This window comes from Lipotes vexillifer, unplaced genomic scaffold (assembly GCF_000442215.2).
Source record: "Lipotes vexillifer unplaced genomic scaffold, Lipotes_vexillifer_v1.1 scaffold53, whole genome shotgun sequence".
Classification (NCBI taxonomy): Eukaryota; Metazoa; Chordata; class Mammalia; order Artiodactyla; family Lipotidae; genus Lipotes; species Lipotes vexillifer.
The window spans coordinates 736,008-752,073 of NW_006791814.1; the positions used below are offsets into that span (position 1 = coordinate 736,008).

Below are 16,066 nucleotides of genomic sequence, written 5' to 3' on the forward strand. Positions count from 1 at the left end.
CGGGCCCTGCCGCTGTCCCGCGGCGGCCTTTAAAGGCCCACCACGTGGCCGAGCTGCCGGCCCCAGTCCGGAGGCGGTGTCCGGGCTGCGCCTGCGCACTGCCTAGGGGAGGGATCTGGGATCCGAGAAAAGGCTCTGGGAGAGGAAGAGAAGATTTCACAGGGTGGGCGGCCGTGGGCGGAGTCAGCTCCTTATGCAAATCACATCGGCGCGCGAGGGCTAGGGGCGGGGCTTGCGATGCAAAGCCGGGTCCACCTTTGGAAGCGCGAGGGGGCGGGTCCCGCAACCCTCGGCCTCCTTCCGGAATCTCTGACGTCAGGGACGTCGCATTTAAAAGCGGCCGCGCAGGCGCAGTGAGCCGAAATGCGAACTTAGGCTGTTACACAACTGCTGGGGTCTGCTGTCGCCACCAGCCCGGCAGCAGTCAGCCTCGCCGCCGCTGTCGCCGGCTCAGCCGTTCCGGGAGTCTCAGGTCCTCCCCGCCGCCGTTTACCCGCGTCTCCGGGAGCCTCCCGGAGCCCCAGGCCGCCCGAACAGGCCGGCCGCGACCGTCTGCGTCTCCTCGGCGCCCCTCGCCGCCCGCCGCGCTCGCCGCCCGAGCCGTTCCGGGAGTCTCAGGCCCGCCCCGCCGCCCTTTACCCGCGTCTCCGGGAGCCCCTGTCCGCCCGAACAGGCCGGCCGCGGCCGTCTGCGACCCCTCGACGCCCCTCGCCTTCCGCCGCGCTCGCCGCTCCGTCCGACATGAGTGGGGACCATCTCCACAACGACTCCCAGGTACTTCCCTGCCCGGCCCGGCCAGCCCGGGCCCCCGGCCCCGCCCCTCCACGACCCCCGGCGCAGGCCCCGGCCTCGGCCCGGCCGCCGCTTTGACAGGCCGGAGCCCCCCTCCAGGGGTGGCCGGCCGGAGGAGATCGGCTCCCCGGGCCCCGGGCGGGAGGCGCCAAGTTACAGTTTAGGGGGGTTGGCTGACCCTTCAGGCCGTTCCCGGGGCCCCCTCATCCCGGGGGACGCAGGGTGGGCCCGGCCCCCGGCAGCGCGCGCACGCCCGCTGCCCGCGGGGTGAATGTGCCTGTTGTTTCATAGTCCCTCCTTTTCTCTCCCCAGATCGAGGCGGATTTCCGACTGAATGGTGAGTGTGCCCCCTCCCCGACCCCGGTCCCCCCGGCCGCCGGCCCCGCGCCCGGCCCGAGCCGGGCAGAGGACAGACATGGCGTCCCAGAGACTAAGTCCCGGCTTCTCGCTCACCGGCCCCATTGTTCGCATCGGGCCGCCTCTGGACCCCCTTTCCGGGGACCCCAGCGCCCCCAGATCGCGGCCCTCCCAAGAGGGGGCAACGGAGACCCCGCGTCGCCCGCCTCCGGGCCTCTGGCAGCCTTTCCGGGCCCGGATTCCTCCCGGGAAAGTCGCCTTGTCGACAGTCGGGACTTAGTCTCTGCGCCATTTTCTTTTTCTCTCTCCTCTCCTTTCTGTGCCTATGTCTCTTTCTCTCCCTCCCTTGGCTCCTTCCTTGAGCTGCCCAGAAAAAGCTTTCTGCGGAGCAAAGCCACGTAAATCACAGACCTCACCAGGGGGAAGGTTGGGAGCCTGAATTGTTGCTGTTTTTTCCCAAAGAGAACTTTATTTGGGGTGTTATTCCCTCTTACTGCTTCTTGTTTGTTTCCTTTTCTGCTTCCAGAATGAAAGATACCCTTCGGCAACTGTTGATTTTTTTTTTTCTCCCTTTCCCTGGTAAGATGTTTATGGTAGGAAATAGGGCTCTACAGCTAAAGCCCTCCTTTGTGGAGTTCTTTATATTTTGAGATTGCTTTCCCCAAGTTGTGTTCTTTGCAAAGGTAGTGGTACCTGCCTTCAGAAAGTTTGCAGGTTCTCTGTTGGCCATCCATTGTAAATGTTGGGCTCAGGCATGATGATTTTTTTTTTTTTTAATTAAAGTATTACTGACTAGAACTTCAGTGGGGCTGAGGTTCCTAAGGCACTGGTTTTTTTTTAGAAATGCAGTTTAGTGTAGTTGTCAGGAGGAGAGATTGCTGAGCATCTCATCTGGCCTGGTGTATTAAGCATTTCTCGTAGGCTGTGGGGTAGAAAAAAAGATTTTATTTATTGAAACAAAGATGACCAGCACCACCCCTTCCTGTTCATTCTTTTTCAGAAGCCTCTGTTTTTCAGGAATCGAGAGCTAGCTTGCTTTTGCCTGACCTTTATGTTTTGTACCCTTTTCAGCCAAATCAAGGCATTTATTCTTTGAATCTTTCCACTTCAGTTACTGAGTGAAGATTCCCCCAATAGAAAGCTCACCCTGCGAGCTTTTCAGCAATCCTGTTGAAGGAGAAGATACCCTCTGTAGTGTGCTGGGAATTCCCACTGATTCTGATGGTACATAATCCTGCTTAGTTGAGTTTGGGTTCTGGGAACCTATCCAGTGGGAGAAGCTGATGACTAGGTTTTCTGATGTTGTAATCATCAGTCCATCGTGTTAGCCTGCTCTACTGCGAGCAGCCTTATGTTCAGATTTTGAAGTAGGGCATCCAGCAAGAGATGGTACTCTGCGAGGAGAGAATCTGGTTAAAGTGTAGCATTTCTTGAGCACCTAATATATGCCAGGTACTGTGCTTAGTGCTAGAGCTGAACCTTTGGCCACAAAGTGCTGCTCTTGCCTTCAGTCTGTCTGGGGGAGACATAATTAGTTAATTACAAGGTAGGTGCTGGGGCAAATCTATACCCAAAATGCTTTGGGTGACTAGGGGATTTAATTTTGTCTGGGGGTGGGGAAATTTCTCAGAGGAGGTAGCTTCTGGGCTTGCTTGTGCAAGACTAGGTGCTGAGTGTCAAGAGTTGGAGTATTTCTTAACTATGTTTAGTCAACCTATCAGGGTTTTAAAAGCGGGAGATGAGGCCCCTGCTGTTCAGAAAACCGCAGAGTGTAGATATGTTTCTTTGGGATGTGAGAGAAAGGATGTGACAGGTGAGGATATAAGAAGTCCTTTTGACCTCTCTTGGAGGAAGGTAGGATCTTAATACAGAATAAGTGTTCTTTTGAGTCTCAGACTGGGCTGAGTAAGTAATGTGTCTAGTAATGAAACAGAGTGTAGTCCTTTCTCCTCAGAAAGTTAACCTCCATGGTTCTCACCTAGGTTATACAAAGGAACTGTTGAATATGTGAATGATTGTAGGCTGGGTAGGTTATTGCTCTATAGTGCCGTTTTTTAGAGACGGAAGTAAACTGGCTTTATTGAGTTTTAGAATGTGTTTTTTCACCTGTAATAGCAATAATTGCTGATATTTATTGAATGTTTACTGTCTGTCAGGCATGAATCTCAGTTCTTTCCATTGGATCATCTAGTTTAATTTAATCCTTGGAAGAACCCTTATGAGTTGGGTACTATTATCTCCATTTCCATAGATAAGGAAACTGAGCCTTAGGTATATTTACTAGCTTTCCCAAGGGCAGTGAGTTGGCACTACAAAGCTCACAAGCTTAGCCACTATGCTATATATGATTCTAGTATGAAGAAATTAAAAGCTGCCTCATCTCTGCTTTCTTACAGAGCTGAAAAAGGCAAGAGGGAGAGATTTGATAGTTTGTTGTTCGCTTCTTATCTAAACCTGCTCCCAAGAGAAAGAGCAGTTTAACTGCTTCCACAGCACACTGAGGGTCTGGCAGTGGAGTATTATCTTTGTAAATATTGTCTAGAAGAAAGATGTAGTATTAGTAGCTGTTTGCTTGCTCTGTTAAGTAATACATTAGTAACTAGTGATTGATTTATGTAACTATGAAAGAGTTTTTAAAAGATAAAAATCAATGTTTAATTATGCTCAGACAAGTTATTGTTGATCTTTGTATTAAGAGTTTGCTTAAGCATGATTTTAAGTGGACCTAACCCATCTTACAGATGAACTGTGCCAATAATGTTAAAACAAAACTCCCTCATTTGCCTGCCCTCGTCCACTAAGAGCTAAAAGATTTTTTGCCTTTGGAGTTCATTCTTTACAATAGTTAAAACTGTTACTGTTCGTATAGAATTTAGAACGTTCCGGCCCATACTCAACAGCTGGGAAAAATCTGTTATTTGTGAAATGTATTTATATTTAAAGTATTGCTGGGAGTTTCAGGAGCAGAAACCATAATCTCTTATACCTAAGAGAAAAGGCTTCTTTTCCTAGGTGTTGGTAGCACTCATTGCAGTGGGGCTGAGTCATTAGCACAGTACTGTGCAGACTACTGAATTATCTGTAGTGTTGATAATGGTAACATCAGGTTGGGGGTCAGTGGTCCTATTGCTGTTTCAAGAGCTTGATGTTTTTGTCCATCTACTCTGGAGTAGTAGGGTTCTTTCCTCCCTGGCATGAGTAAAGTATAATGCTTGGTTTCATCAGTGATTATTCTCAGAAATGTTACATGTTGTTTGGCATTATCTTGTGTTGATTCTAGTAGCTTAGTGGATTCAAACTGGATGATGGAATTAAATATAAATTGTTTCTGATGCTAACAGATAGTTATACTTCTGTGCTGTTGGGCACTGGTTGGGGTGGCAGGTGGGAAAGCTAATGATGTGGCTATCTGAAAATTCCCATCACATTTTTAAAACCAAACTGATGGCACCTTCAAATGAAATCTGGCACGTCTTCCTACTCCATCCAGAAACACTTAAGCTCTGGGCTCCAGTGTTGTCCTTCCTTCCACTGCAGCCAGATTTCTTGGGGGCACCTTTTCAGAATTAGTGAGCTGCTGTAGAATCTTTATAGATGAAACGGAGTTGCTTGTCAACACGTGCTTTTTAGATTACTAGCATGTCAGAACTCACAAACAAATTTTAGATTCCGACGTTACCAGTAAAACAAGAAAATCAAGTCGTTACTAAATCGGAAATGCCTCATGGTTTAAAAAGTGAAAACTGGATAATATTGCTTGCTGTAATTAACTCATACTTGTCTTTGGTAAGTAGATAAAGTAAAATGGAAAATAGGAAGTCAGGGTCAGTTCCAAAATCTCATTTTAACCAACAGTAGCATAAAAAGAATTGAGTCTGGCTTTTTTCCTTTAACATCAGCATAATAATGGGGAATTGTGAGAATTTGAAGAGAGATTCATTAGTTTGTTCTAGGTGAGTCAGTATCCATTTATACAAGTGCCAGGGATTCTTAGCATGTCTCAAAGCTTATATTCTAAAATTAAGCTGTTGGGGGTTTTTGTTTGTTTTCGGCGTGTGTGGGGGCATGCAGAAAACATGGCTGACTTCTGAGCTTGTGAATATGTGTTGTATGTTAATCACAGTAACAGTTACCTGTTGCTGCCATTGGTATCGGACGTGATTCTGTTGTGCTTTCTGGGTGTATTTCATTTTAGGAACTTTCAGACATACTTCAGTTGTTCATGTTATTTCCTAGTAGTTGGGTATGAGTGCATACGTATGTTATTGGTGTTTAACAGCTTTTGCCATACTTACAGTGCAGAATACTGATTTTCTTCAAACCCAAAGTTATTTCTCCAGAAGTGTTTTGTGAGGGATTGCGTGTTTTCCATATGAAACTATGTTGAACTCCAATAAAGTTCTAGGTTCACTGGGAAAAATGGATTCCAGTGTAATTATTTACTTTTGAATGAGGCTATGGAAATGCTTGAAATGAGTATTTGGTATGCGATCCTGTTAAAAAACTGTCTTGAAAGAAAGGTAGAATATGGTCCATTCATTGCATTTGGAGACGGAAGAGAGTCAGTTCACTAACTTTTCTGAATCCTGTGGTTAAGATTATCTGACTGCCCCTTAATTATTTTTGAATTCATTAACTTTGCGAAATGAAGGCATTTGGGCAAGCAGTTGAGAATTTGGCTTCTTAAGGTAAAAAGTTTGGGATGGGCGAAGTTCCCAACTGGCCCTTTAGAAGTGAATGAGATATTGCGTTTAAAGGAGGCTTTTAGATTGTGTTTAAACTTTGAGTAGTAATAGTTGGAACAAGTCTTTTCTGTTTCCATGTCTTGTAAATCTGAAGTTTGTGAAGCAGCTTTCCATCCCCATGGCTTCAGGCCAGTAGCTAAAGTAGGAAATGTAAAATAGAGGCCATCGGTGTGGAAGAAGTAGCATTTGCCAACCTTTGCCCTTCCCCCACCACCTGCCTATCTAGGTGTGAGCAATGTGTAGTATGCTCTGTGTTGATAGCATAGGGCCTGGGTACTGTGCAGGGGGATAAAGATGGGGGAGTGGTGATGGTGGGTGTAGCCTTGGCTTTATTAGGTGGGAAGAAGCTTAGAGTGGAATATCTGTTAGATATTAATGGCATTTTGGGTAGTGTTGTAGGAAATGACTAATAGTTTGCTAAATGATTTTAGCAGCAGTAGATATTGTTTAAAATGATATTTATTCTGTATATTCAAGAAAGATTCTAAATATTTTTCAGACTGGGAGAGAAGTGACTCAAGTATATGTCTGGGGTATACAGATTGTAATATCATCAAGCTAGACCACCCATTGTCAAAGTTTGTATTGTGTCTTTATCTGTCATTTATGTCTGTAAGGTTTAGTTAAGAAAGAAACGGCAAGGGATATTGGCAACTTAAGTTTTAAATTTCTTTTTGGTAGGTACTCATTTTTAATTTGTTGCCTTATATTTTTAGATCCACTCAGTTATCTTCCTGCCAACTTTACCTTTCTGTACTGTTCTTGAGAATTTTTCTGAAATATATAGTAAATATTTTTATTTACATCTCCCTTCTGCCCTCCTCATTAGATTGGGTAGAGGTGCGTGCATCGCTACCAGTCTGACCATCTCTACCACTGACCCCCAACCTGATGTTACCATTATCAACACTACAGTTAATTCCTCTCTGAGCCTTTGAAGTTAACTTTGTTTCTGTGGATTTAAGGAACGGAAGAACTCAGTTCATTAGCATTCCTGAGACACACCTAGATAAGCTTCAACAAAAGGTGTTAAAGCAGTCAGCATAATTGAGGACTTTAATTTGCTTGTCTTTGTTGTTGACGTTGCTGAGAACAAGTTTAATAGATCCCTGGGTATTATGACATTTTCCTGTATTTTAAGAACAAAAACACATCCGCCAACCCTTGGTCCACTATTCTTTGTATTTTTCTCAGCACAGCCTAGGAAAGGTAGAGGGCAGGAACCTTCTTGGAGGAGATATCCTTGGCTACTTGGAGTTTACCAAAAGAAAGTTGTAAGTTGAAGGTTATCCCTACACTAGAATACACTAGAAGTGTACTCATTGCCCCTTAGTAAAAGTCCAGATTTTAATCTTGCTACCAGATACAAATGCCTAGATTTATAAAGTTTTGTAGGCAAAATACGTGTTGGGCAGAAGACTGATCTAGCAGATTTCAAGATCAGTGGATTAGGGAATCTCATTGGCTAAGACCCCCTTGCTTTACCCAGCTCCTATAAGGTAGCCCCTTTATTTCTTTGTAGTCAGCTATCTGAGCTCTTGCTTGGCAGCAGAAGGGCAAGTGGGAGGAAGGGAACTAATTTTGAAAGTTTGGTAGACACTATGTTTTTGTATTCATTAAATCTCATTGGGAGATTGGGATTGACGTACATACACTAATATGTATAAAATGGATAACTAATAAGAACCTGCTGTATAAAAAATAAATAAAATTCTAAAAAAAAATCTGAATTTAATGGGAATAGTACAGATTTGTGGGAAAAGCTTCTCATCTCCCCCCTTTTTTTAAATATCTTTAAAAAAAAATATTTTATTTATTTATTTATTTATTTTTGGCTGCGTTGGGTCTTCATTGCTGCACGTGGGCTTTCTCTAGTTGCGGCCAGCGGGGGCTACTGTTTGTTGTGGTGCGTGGGCTTCTCATTGCAGTGGCTTCTGTTGTTGCAGAGCATGGGCTCTAGGCGTGTGGGCTTCAGTAGTTGTGGCACATGGGCTCAGTAGTTGTGGTCACAGGCTCTAGAGCTCAGGCTCAGTAGTTGTGGCGCACGGGCTTAGTTGCTCCGCGGCATGTGGGAACTTCCTGGACCTGGGCTTGAACCCATGTCCCCTGCATTGGCAGGCGGATTCTTAACCACTGCGCAACCAGGGAATTCCCTCTCATCTCCCCTTTTTGGTAGCATACTGCCTTAGTCCAGATTCCAGAAACCCCAGTCAGGTGGTAATTGGTAAGCTTCTAATAAGATGTCACAGCCGGGATGTGCCTGGTAGTCCAGTGGTTAAGACTCCGTGGTTCCACTGCAGGGGGTGTGAGTTCAATCCCTGGTTGGGAAACTAAGATCCCATATGCCCTTCAGTGCAGCCAAAAAAGAAAAAGGTGTCACAGGCTGCCCTTAATTATATGCTGTTAGAGATAGCCTTAGACCCCTTATATCTTCAAGAGATGCTATGGTATTAAGGCTGGAACCAGATTGCTATTGAAGTAGGGGAATAAGTGATGAAGAGGGAGGCTCTGGGGAGATACAATGCTCTTGAGCAGCTGTGGTAAAATAGAAATTTGGAGTAGAAATCAGAACAATCTAGATTAAGTCCCTGTTCTTACTGTGAAACTTGCCCTGGCCACTATACCTTGTTTTCTTTTTCTTTTTTTTTTATCTTTATTGGAGTATAATTGCTTTACAGTGTTGAGTTAGTTTCTGCTGTACAACCCTCTAGATCGTCACAAAGCATCAAGCTGATCTCCCTGTGCTATGCAGCAGCTTCCCACTACCCATCCATTTCACATCTGGTAGTGTGTATATGTCAGTGCTACTCTCTCACTTCATCCCAGTTTCCCCCCCGCCCCCCGCCATGTCCTCAAGTCCATTCTCTGCTTCTTTATTCCTGCCCTGCCACTAGGTTCATCAGTACCGTTTTTTAGATTGTATATGTGTGCGTTAGCATGCGTATACCTTGTTTTCTCATCTGTAAACAAGGATGATATTTCTATGCTTCACAAGCTATTGAGATTTAAATGAGTATATGAAGGTGTCTCTCTACCCACATTTTAAAATTTAAACTTTGATCAGACAGCTTCTGCTCTGAGATGGATCTTTATCTTGAATGTTAGGTTTGAAGTAGTGAGTTGGTGGCTCTTTCCTTCCCTCACTGGTATTCTCTGTTAACATTTTAAATCTTCCTGACATTTACACAGTGAACAGTAACACATAACTAGAGTTGGTAGATAGAGTCTTTACCTAACTGAACTGCATAGCCTATGTGGCTCTCTTCTGACTATTAAGCAATCACCGTAAAATAAAAGATGGTGTATCTATCTAGGTTTGGGCTAAGTAGGAGCCAAATGTATACCTGGTTCTTACTTTTCTAAGAGTAAGTCTAAGGCAAGGTGGTTACTGCTGAAAGAACTTCTTCCAGCAATAAAGATGGGCTTAGAAATGAAGGAAGTGTATTGATGTGGGTAATTTCTCAACCTTTTAATAGAATTATGAGTTTTATATTAAAGTCACCCAGAGTTTATATGTCATTTATACCTCAATTAAAAAAGAAAGATAACCAAGGGTTTATCTTTTAGATACATTTAATCAGTGAAATGCCTAGTTCATTATTTGTGGTTTTTTTTTTTTTTAAACCACAGAACTCAGTATGTCTTCCGTCATCATGGTTCTTCAAAGGGTACTCTTTTACTACCTGCCACCCCAATATATATATATATTATATATATATATATTTATATATATATATTATATATATATATTTATTTATATATATATATATATATATTTTTTTTGGCTGCATCAGGTCTTCGTTGCTGCACGCAGACTTTCCCTAGTTGCGGCGAGTGGGGGCGACTCTTCCTTGCAGTGCGTGGGCTTCTCATTGCAGTGGATTCTCTTGTCGCGGAGCACGGGCTCTAGGCGCGTGGGCTTCAGTAGTTGTGGCACACGGGCTCAGTAGTTGTGGCTTGTGGGCTCTAGAGCACAGGTTCAGTAGTTGTGGCACACGGGCTTAGTTGCTCTGTGGCACGTGGGGGGATCTTCCCAGACCAGGGCTCGAACCTGCATCAGCAGGCAGATTCTTAACCACTGTGCCACCAGGGAAGTCCCCACCTCAATATTTTTAAACTGAGAAGACTCAAAGCACCTGAGAGTTACTTTTATTTTTCATTTATTCAGATGGTTGCTTAAAGTGACCAGCTCAACTTGCTGTGAAATAGTAATTCTTGGGAATAAGTGCCTTAGATAATAAAACTTAGGTATGAGAACTTAAGTAGCAAACTCCATGTTAACAATTGTGCATGAGTATAGGCATTTGGGGGATTCCATGGGAAAAAATTTTAGTAATGGCTCATAAGTCTAGGTAATGCTGATTATTGAATTGCCTTGAATTTTTAATTTGGAAGTACTACTTAAGATAAACTGAAGTTAGTTAGAGATATGTTCACTAATGTACATTAAATTAAGCCAAATGGATCTTAGAGATCTTATACCATGGATCAAAAGGATTATCAGAGTAGCATCACAACAGGAACAGACTTCAAAATTAATATTCAATTAAAGGTAGTCCAGAGAAAATAATTTTGTAGGATCAAAATTACAGCACAGGGTCTAATTTTAAAGAGTCTCAGAGATAAAGTCTTGAAAAGATAAACATCTCAGGAACAAATGGTTCTTAAAGTACATAGGAAAAAAAAGTGAGAAAGTGAATATTAATACTGCATGGCTCTGTTGCCCTCCGTATGTTAGAGTGTCAGAAATAGGATTGGGTTTAAAAGTCTTCAGAGCTTGGACCTCTTTCTCTTACATCATTTTTCTCTGATTAAGAATGTGAATAGCCTTGGGTGGGGAGGGGATCCATGTGTCTCCCCCCACCCACCGCCAAATCAGGCAACCATATTGTAGTGGAAAGGATATTTCAATTTGAGCTCTTGCACTTCTGCTCAATGGCGAGGTCTTTGAACAAGTTAATCTCTGAGTCTTAGTCCTTTGCATCTAAACTAGGTCTAATACTGAGGATTAAATAGCATGTGAGGATCACTTTATTTATTTATTTAAATTTATTTATTTATTCATTTATTTTTTGCTGCGTTGGGTCTTTGTTGCTGTGCGCGGGCTTTCTCTAGTTGCAGTGAGTGGGGGCTACTCTTTGTTGCAGTGCGTGGGCTTCTCATGGCGGTGGCTTCTCTTGTTGTGGAGCACGGGATGTAGGCTCACAGGCTTCAGTAGTTGTGGCTCACGGGCTTTAAAGTGCAGGTCAGTAGCTGTGGCACACGGGCTTAGCTGCTCTGTGGCATGTGGGATCTTCCCGTACCAGGGCTCAAACCCATGTCCCCTGCCTTGGCTGGCAGATTTTTAACCACTGCGCCATCAGGGAAGTCCCGAGGATTACTTTAGTAAAGGTAAAAATTTAGAACAGAATTTTGAGTTCCTTGCCAGTCCTTAAATTAAAAAAAAAAAAAAAATCACCCAATCACCTTTTCAGAGATTGCTTCATTAGTCTTCTGTACAAAGGGAACTTCAATTTCTTTAAATTTGGGTATTGTGACATTTTACTCCAGGGGAGAAGGGTCACTAGGGAGCTTTGAATATGATACTGTTGCTGTGAATCTGAGATGGGCGGACTCAGGAGGGTGCTGACTCGCCTTTACTTTATGACTGTGTACAAACCACTTTGTTTCTCATACCGCTTTGCCCTTGGGTTGGTGCAGTATTTAAGAGATCTTCTTAGGAAGGTAAAAGGTTCATGTTTAATTGCAAATGGAAACTTTAAGTTGCCATGTTCATTTATTTAAACATTCACAAAGTAAATACCTATAGTGACTAGATACAGATGAACAAGACAAACCCATAGGGCTCTCAGAAGGAACACTTTGAGGTTAGTAAGTTGCAGGTCTGTATTTTTACTTCCTCTGTTGAGATTCCCTGTGTTTTCATCAGTGCAAAGGCTCCTATCGTACCAGGGTAAGTGGGAACGGAAGGTACTTTCTGGCAGCTAATGCTCCACTGTCAGTGAAAAAGAGTGATGTCTCCATTTATTTCCAATCCTAGGAGATTTTTTTTTCTCTCCTTGGGAAGAATTGGAAAACCAAAGACCTTAGATTTCCAAAGACGTCCAAACTCATAACTGTTCTAGAAAAAAAAAATTTAGGATACCTATAAGCTCATTAAAACTTTTTCACCTGGAATAGAAGAATAAAAGTTTAGTTTTAAGTTCTGTGTATTTTCCATTATCTTTTTGTATCAGATACCTGTTAGCATGAATTTTAGGAAATTAGTTTTCAGGTTTCCCTGAACAGGTACATTTGTCAGGGTGGCTAGAAACGTTCACATTCTGTGCAATAGATTCATATGACAGTAGCTAATCAAGTATTTGCTTGAAATAGTTTAAATCCTTGAATGCATTGCCTAAAATAAAAGCTGTGAAATCACCATCTTATTAAATTTGAAGAACTGAAATCTTAGAGGTTAGACTCAGGAGTTAAAGTCCTGGGAAACTAATTGTATGAAACATTTCAAATATATTACTGTTGTTACTCCTTCCTAATCCATGAAGTGTCTTGATACGGGCAATACATGAAAGCTGTTAAACTCCTCAGAGGAAGGTTCAGAGTACATAGTAGTGTTATGTATAGTGATTTGAACACTAGAAAAACTGATTGAGACTAAATGTTAGCTTTACTCTGCCTTATTCTTACAATCAGTGTGTTTTCGCAGGAGTAGATGCAATGACAGTAGTTCTTGCTATTTAACATCGAAATTTTCACAGTTCTAGTTAACCAGGAAAGAACAAAAATGGGGAGGAGGAATACAAATTGGCTAGTTTTTGTAACTGCTGGCTTGTTACACTTGACTTCCAAACTGAAAGCTCTCCAAGGCCACACAGCCCAGCTCTGAAAAGTCTCCCAGTTAGCTCCCTTAGCATACAGAAGTCCACGACAGACAGACGGGGTGGGCTCAGTGGAGATTCAGCTGATGGTGGTTTGACCATAATTAATTACTCTTTCCACTTAAAAATCAAATCACCTTCTTCCTCCCTTGAGTGCAGTGTAATATAAAAATCGCACTTCCACAGAAGTGTATGATCTTTTTACAGATGTTAGCACCCTCCTAATCTCAGAATGTCAGGAAAGTGGTCTATAAGCAGAAATGTGCTTGTTTTCTCTTTGGGGAAACAGATTCTAGTTGGGCAAACAAGAAGCTAAAAATTTTCCCTCAGTAGAACTTATTTAGGACTGGAGCTAACTTCTAGAATTTAGATGTCAGGTAGTGTTTGTGTTAAGCTCAAATTTTTAGGGGAAGAGTTCAAAGTTATAGTACAGTATGATGAAATATGTCTATAAGTGTCTGAAAACAGTAAAAGTGTTTGCATAAATAAGACTAGCAGACTATCAAACAGAATTCATCCTGATTGCACATGTGTAAATATGCATGCCAGTAGGTGCTGTTGTACAAAAGTGAAGATAATTTTGCTCAGTACATTTACTGAAAACTTGATATATTTTTTTAAAGGCCTTCTGCAGCAACCCTGTTTCCCAGAAATAAAGTTCAGTGTGTGTTCTTCTCCCAGAAGTCTATGATCATGTTTTGTTCTGTTAAAATATTCCTTTTTACCCTAGAATGCCTCCTTAGTGTTTAGAATTTGGTACAGTTTAGATAAGTATATAATCTCCATTTTCCTATCTATTTTTAGGAAGGCATTAAGTATTGTAAACTCCTTGAGAGTTAGAAACATCTCAGAGCCTGTTTCAATACTGAAGGCATAGTCTTAGATACTCAGTTTCCTTTCCAGTGAAATCTGTCTGCAATCAACACTTAACCCCAAGCCAGAAGTAACCACTTTTCTCTGGCTTTCACTGAGCCTTTGTTGTCCTCTTCCAATTTTTCATTCTAGCCTTTAGAAATTTATGTGGTTCGCTTATTACTTACTAGGAAGTGGGCAAGAGCACTATCTCATCTTATATGGTCAATACAGATGCTTTTAACAGATGTTTAGTTGTGAAATGGGATCCTCCCTCTCTCCTAGCTCACCAACTGGTTGAAAATCAAGTTAGGAACATTGAAAGCTTTACACTAAGTTTTCAGTTCTTGAGCTAATTTGCATAAGAATTACCTGGGAGTGCTTGGTAAAAATACATATTCCTAGTCCTATGCCTTGAAGTTGTGGAGTTATGAGAAATCTGCATTTTAAATATATCTTTAACAATTCAAAATGATTCTAATACAGGTGACCCATAAGTCACCTTTGGAGAAACTGATCTGTCTGAACTATTTTATTTGGCTAAGATCTGTTTTGTTTCATTTGATTAAGGTACTCCATTGGTCTAGTTATTAAATATACAGAATTTTAAAAAGGCACCAGAACAGTGTTTCCCATATGTTTATAAACGCTTATTACTTATCTCACTCTAATTTAAATAAATATCTTCTACCTTTCAACGAGCATTTAGATAAATAGCAGAGATAGTTAACTGCCTTTGCAGTTGTTTAACTATGTGTCTCATCAGAATCCTAATCCTTTCTCCTACTTCCATGTTTAACTAGCCATTATTTGATCCTGATGTCATCTTTTAAGATTGGTTGACTAAGCGGAGCACGAAGAGTGAGAGGCAGTTTTCATGCTAGTGTTCCTAGGATGTTGAAGGCAGGGCTTGAGGACGTGAAGTGGAGAGTAGTTTAGTGGAATGCTGTGGATCTAACCTGTGGAGGGCACTATCTTTAGGTTAAACTAGGGGTCTTTAGTTACTGATGGCACTGATTGAAATGGGAGGATTTGAATAGAGTAGCGGTTCTTAAAGTGTGGTTTCTTGATCAGCAGCATCAGCATTGCCTGAGAACTTGTTGGGGGAAATGCAAATTCTTGGCCCTCATGCAAACCTACTGGCTCAGGCTCTGGGAGTGGGGGCTCACCGTCTAGGTTTTACCAAGTCAGCCGGGTGATTGATACACACTGAGGTTTCAGAACCAGTGGAATAGAGTAAGATTTGAAGTTCACCTTCTCCTATTGCGCCTCTCACATTTTTAGGAGGAATGAAAGACAGTTGAAGTCCACGTGCTCACCAGTGAAACATAGGCTTTGGAGTTAGATAAACTTGGGTTCAACTCTCGGTAGTTGGGTGGCCTTGAGCAGATTATGACTCTGATTCATATGAAGCCTATAACTAGTTTTGTAGTAATTCAACCTCTTAAACAGTGTTCCTTGTTTTTTTCACAAGGCCCATGTCTGGGCCTCAATACTTGTTTGATACTTATACTTCCTTATAGTTAGGAATTTGGAGTAATTCAAAATGGAAGCAAAAAAAAGGAGCCAATTACATGATTAGCACCAGAAAAGCTTCTAAAGAGCATATATATATTCAGGCTTACACTTTCTGTAGCTAGTTACCCAGAGAATGACCTGTGCATTTCAAGCACAGTCAGTAGTGATATTCTAGACAAAAAGGGCCCGTTGGCTGAATTAGTAATAGGATGCATGAAGCAATGCATCAACACACTTGATACCTTTATGGCCAGACAAGGTGTGGACTTGGGGCCGTTTGAGGCCCATACCCATTGGAAATGGGCAGTTTAGGCTGAGCTGGTGGGTTCCTATGCAGCATAGTCAGGAGGTTTGTAGTCACTTTCACTACTTCCCAGGCATTAAGGGCCCACTTAATAGAAGCAAAGGAAGGCAAGCCTGCAGGAATGAGCCTTTCCTAATTGAGCTGGCCTGAGAAGGTACATTTTCAGGTTAGACAAGTCCTTTTTCTCTTTTAAGTTCTGCCTCCTAGGAAAGGAGAAGCATTTTCAGTATGGAGATGTCCTTGTGAAAACATTACTCACTACAGAAGAGTATGTAAAACGCAAATAACCCTCTTAAGGATCTTGTACTGGTTAATTACTTTCAGAGGCAAAAGTAAAAAATTCCAGCTTAGTCTTGCATTTAGAGAACAAAGATGAGTTAGTAAAATGGGACTTCTTTGCCATACTCCTGAAGCTTAAAATAATTGCTCTATCTGATTTAACTTATACCTTGGTGAACTAATACCTTAGTTGAAATGTTCTCTGGGCAGCACTCACTGAGTCCCTGATTCCCCTGGAACTCTGCAGAAGTGGCCTGCTTTTGAGATGGCAAACTTTGGCTGACCTTAAGGAACTACACAGCATAGTGTCTTGCCGTGTAGGGCAAAAGGCCCTGACTGGG

General features: G+C 42.4%; 1 protein-coding gene across 1 annotated transcript in view; it reads left to right on the forward strand.

The window, feature by feature from the left end:
- Nucleotides 1–651: 651 nt before the first annotated feature.
- Nucleotides 652–16,066, forward strand: part of TOP1 (DNA topoisomerase I) — an 87,215-nt gene continuing 71,800 nt past the window's right edge. The window contains exons 1-2 of the mRNA XM_007464740.1: nucleotides 652–774; nucleotides 1,105–1,129. Of these exons, the coding sequence (XP_007464802.1) occupies nucleotides 742–774; nucleotides 1,105–1,129 (58 nt within the window). The 5' untranslated portion in view covers nucleotides 652–741. The remainder of the gene's footprint in view (nucleotides 775–1,104; nucleotides 1,130–16,066) is intronic.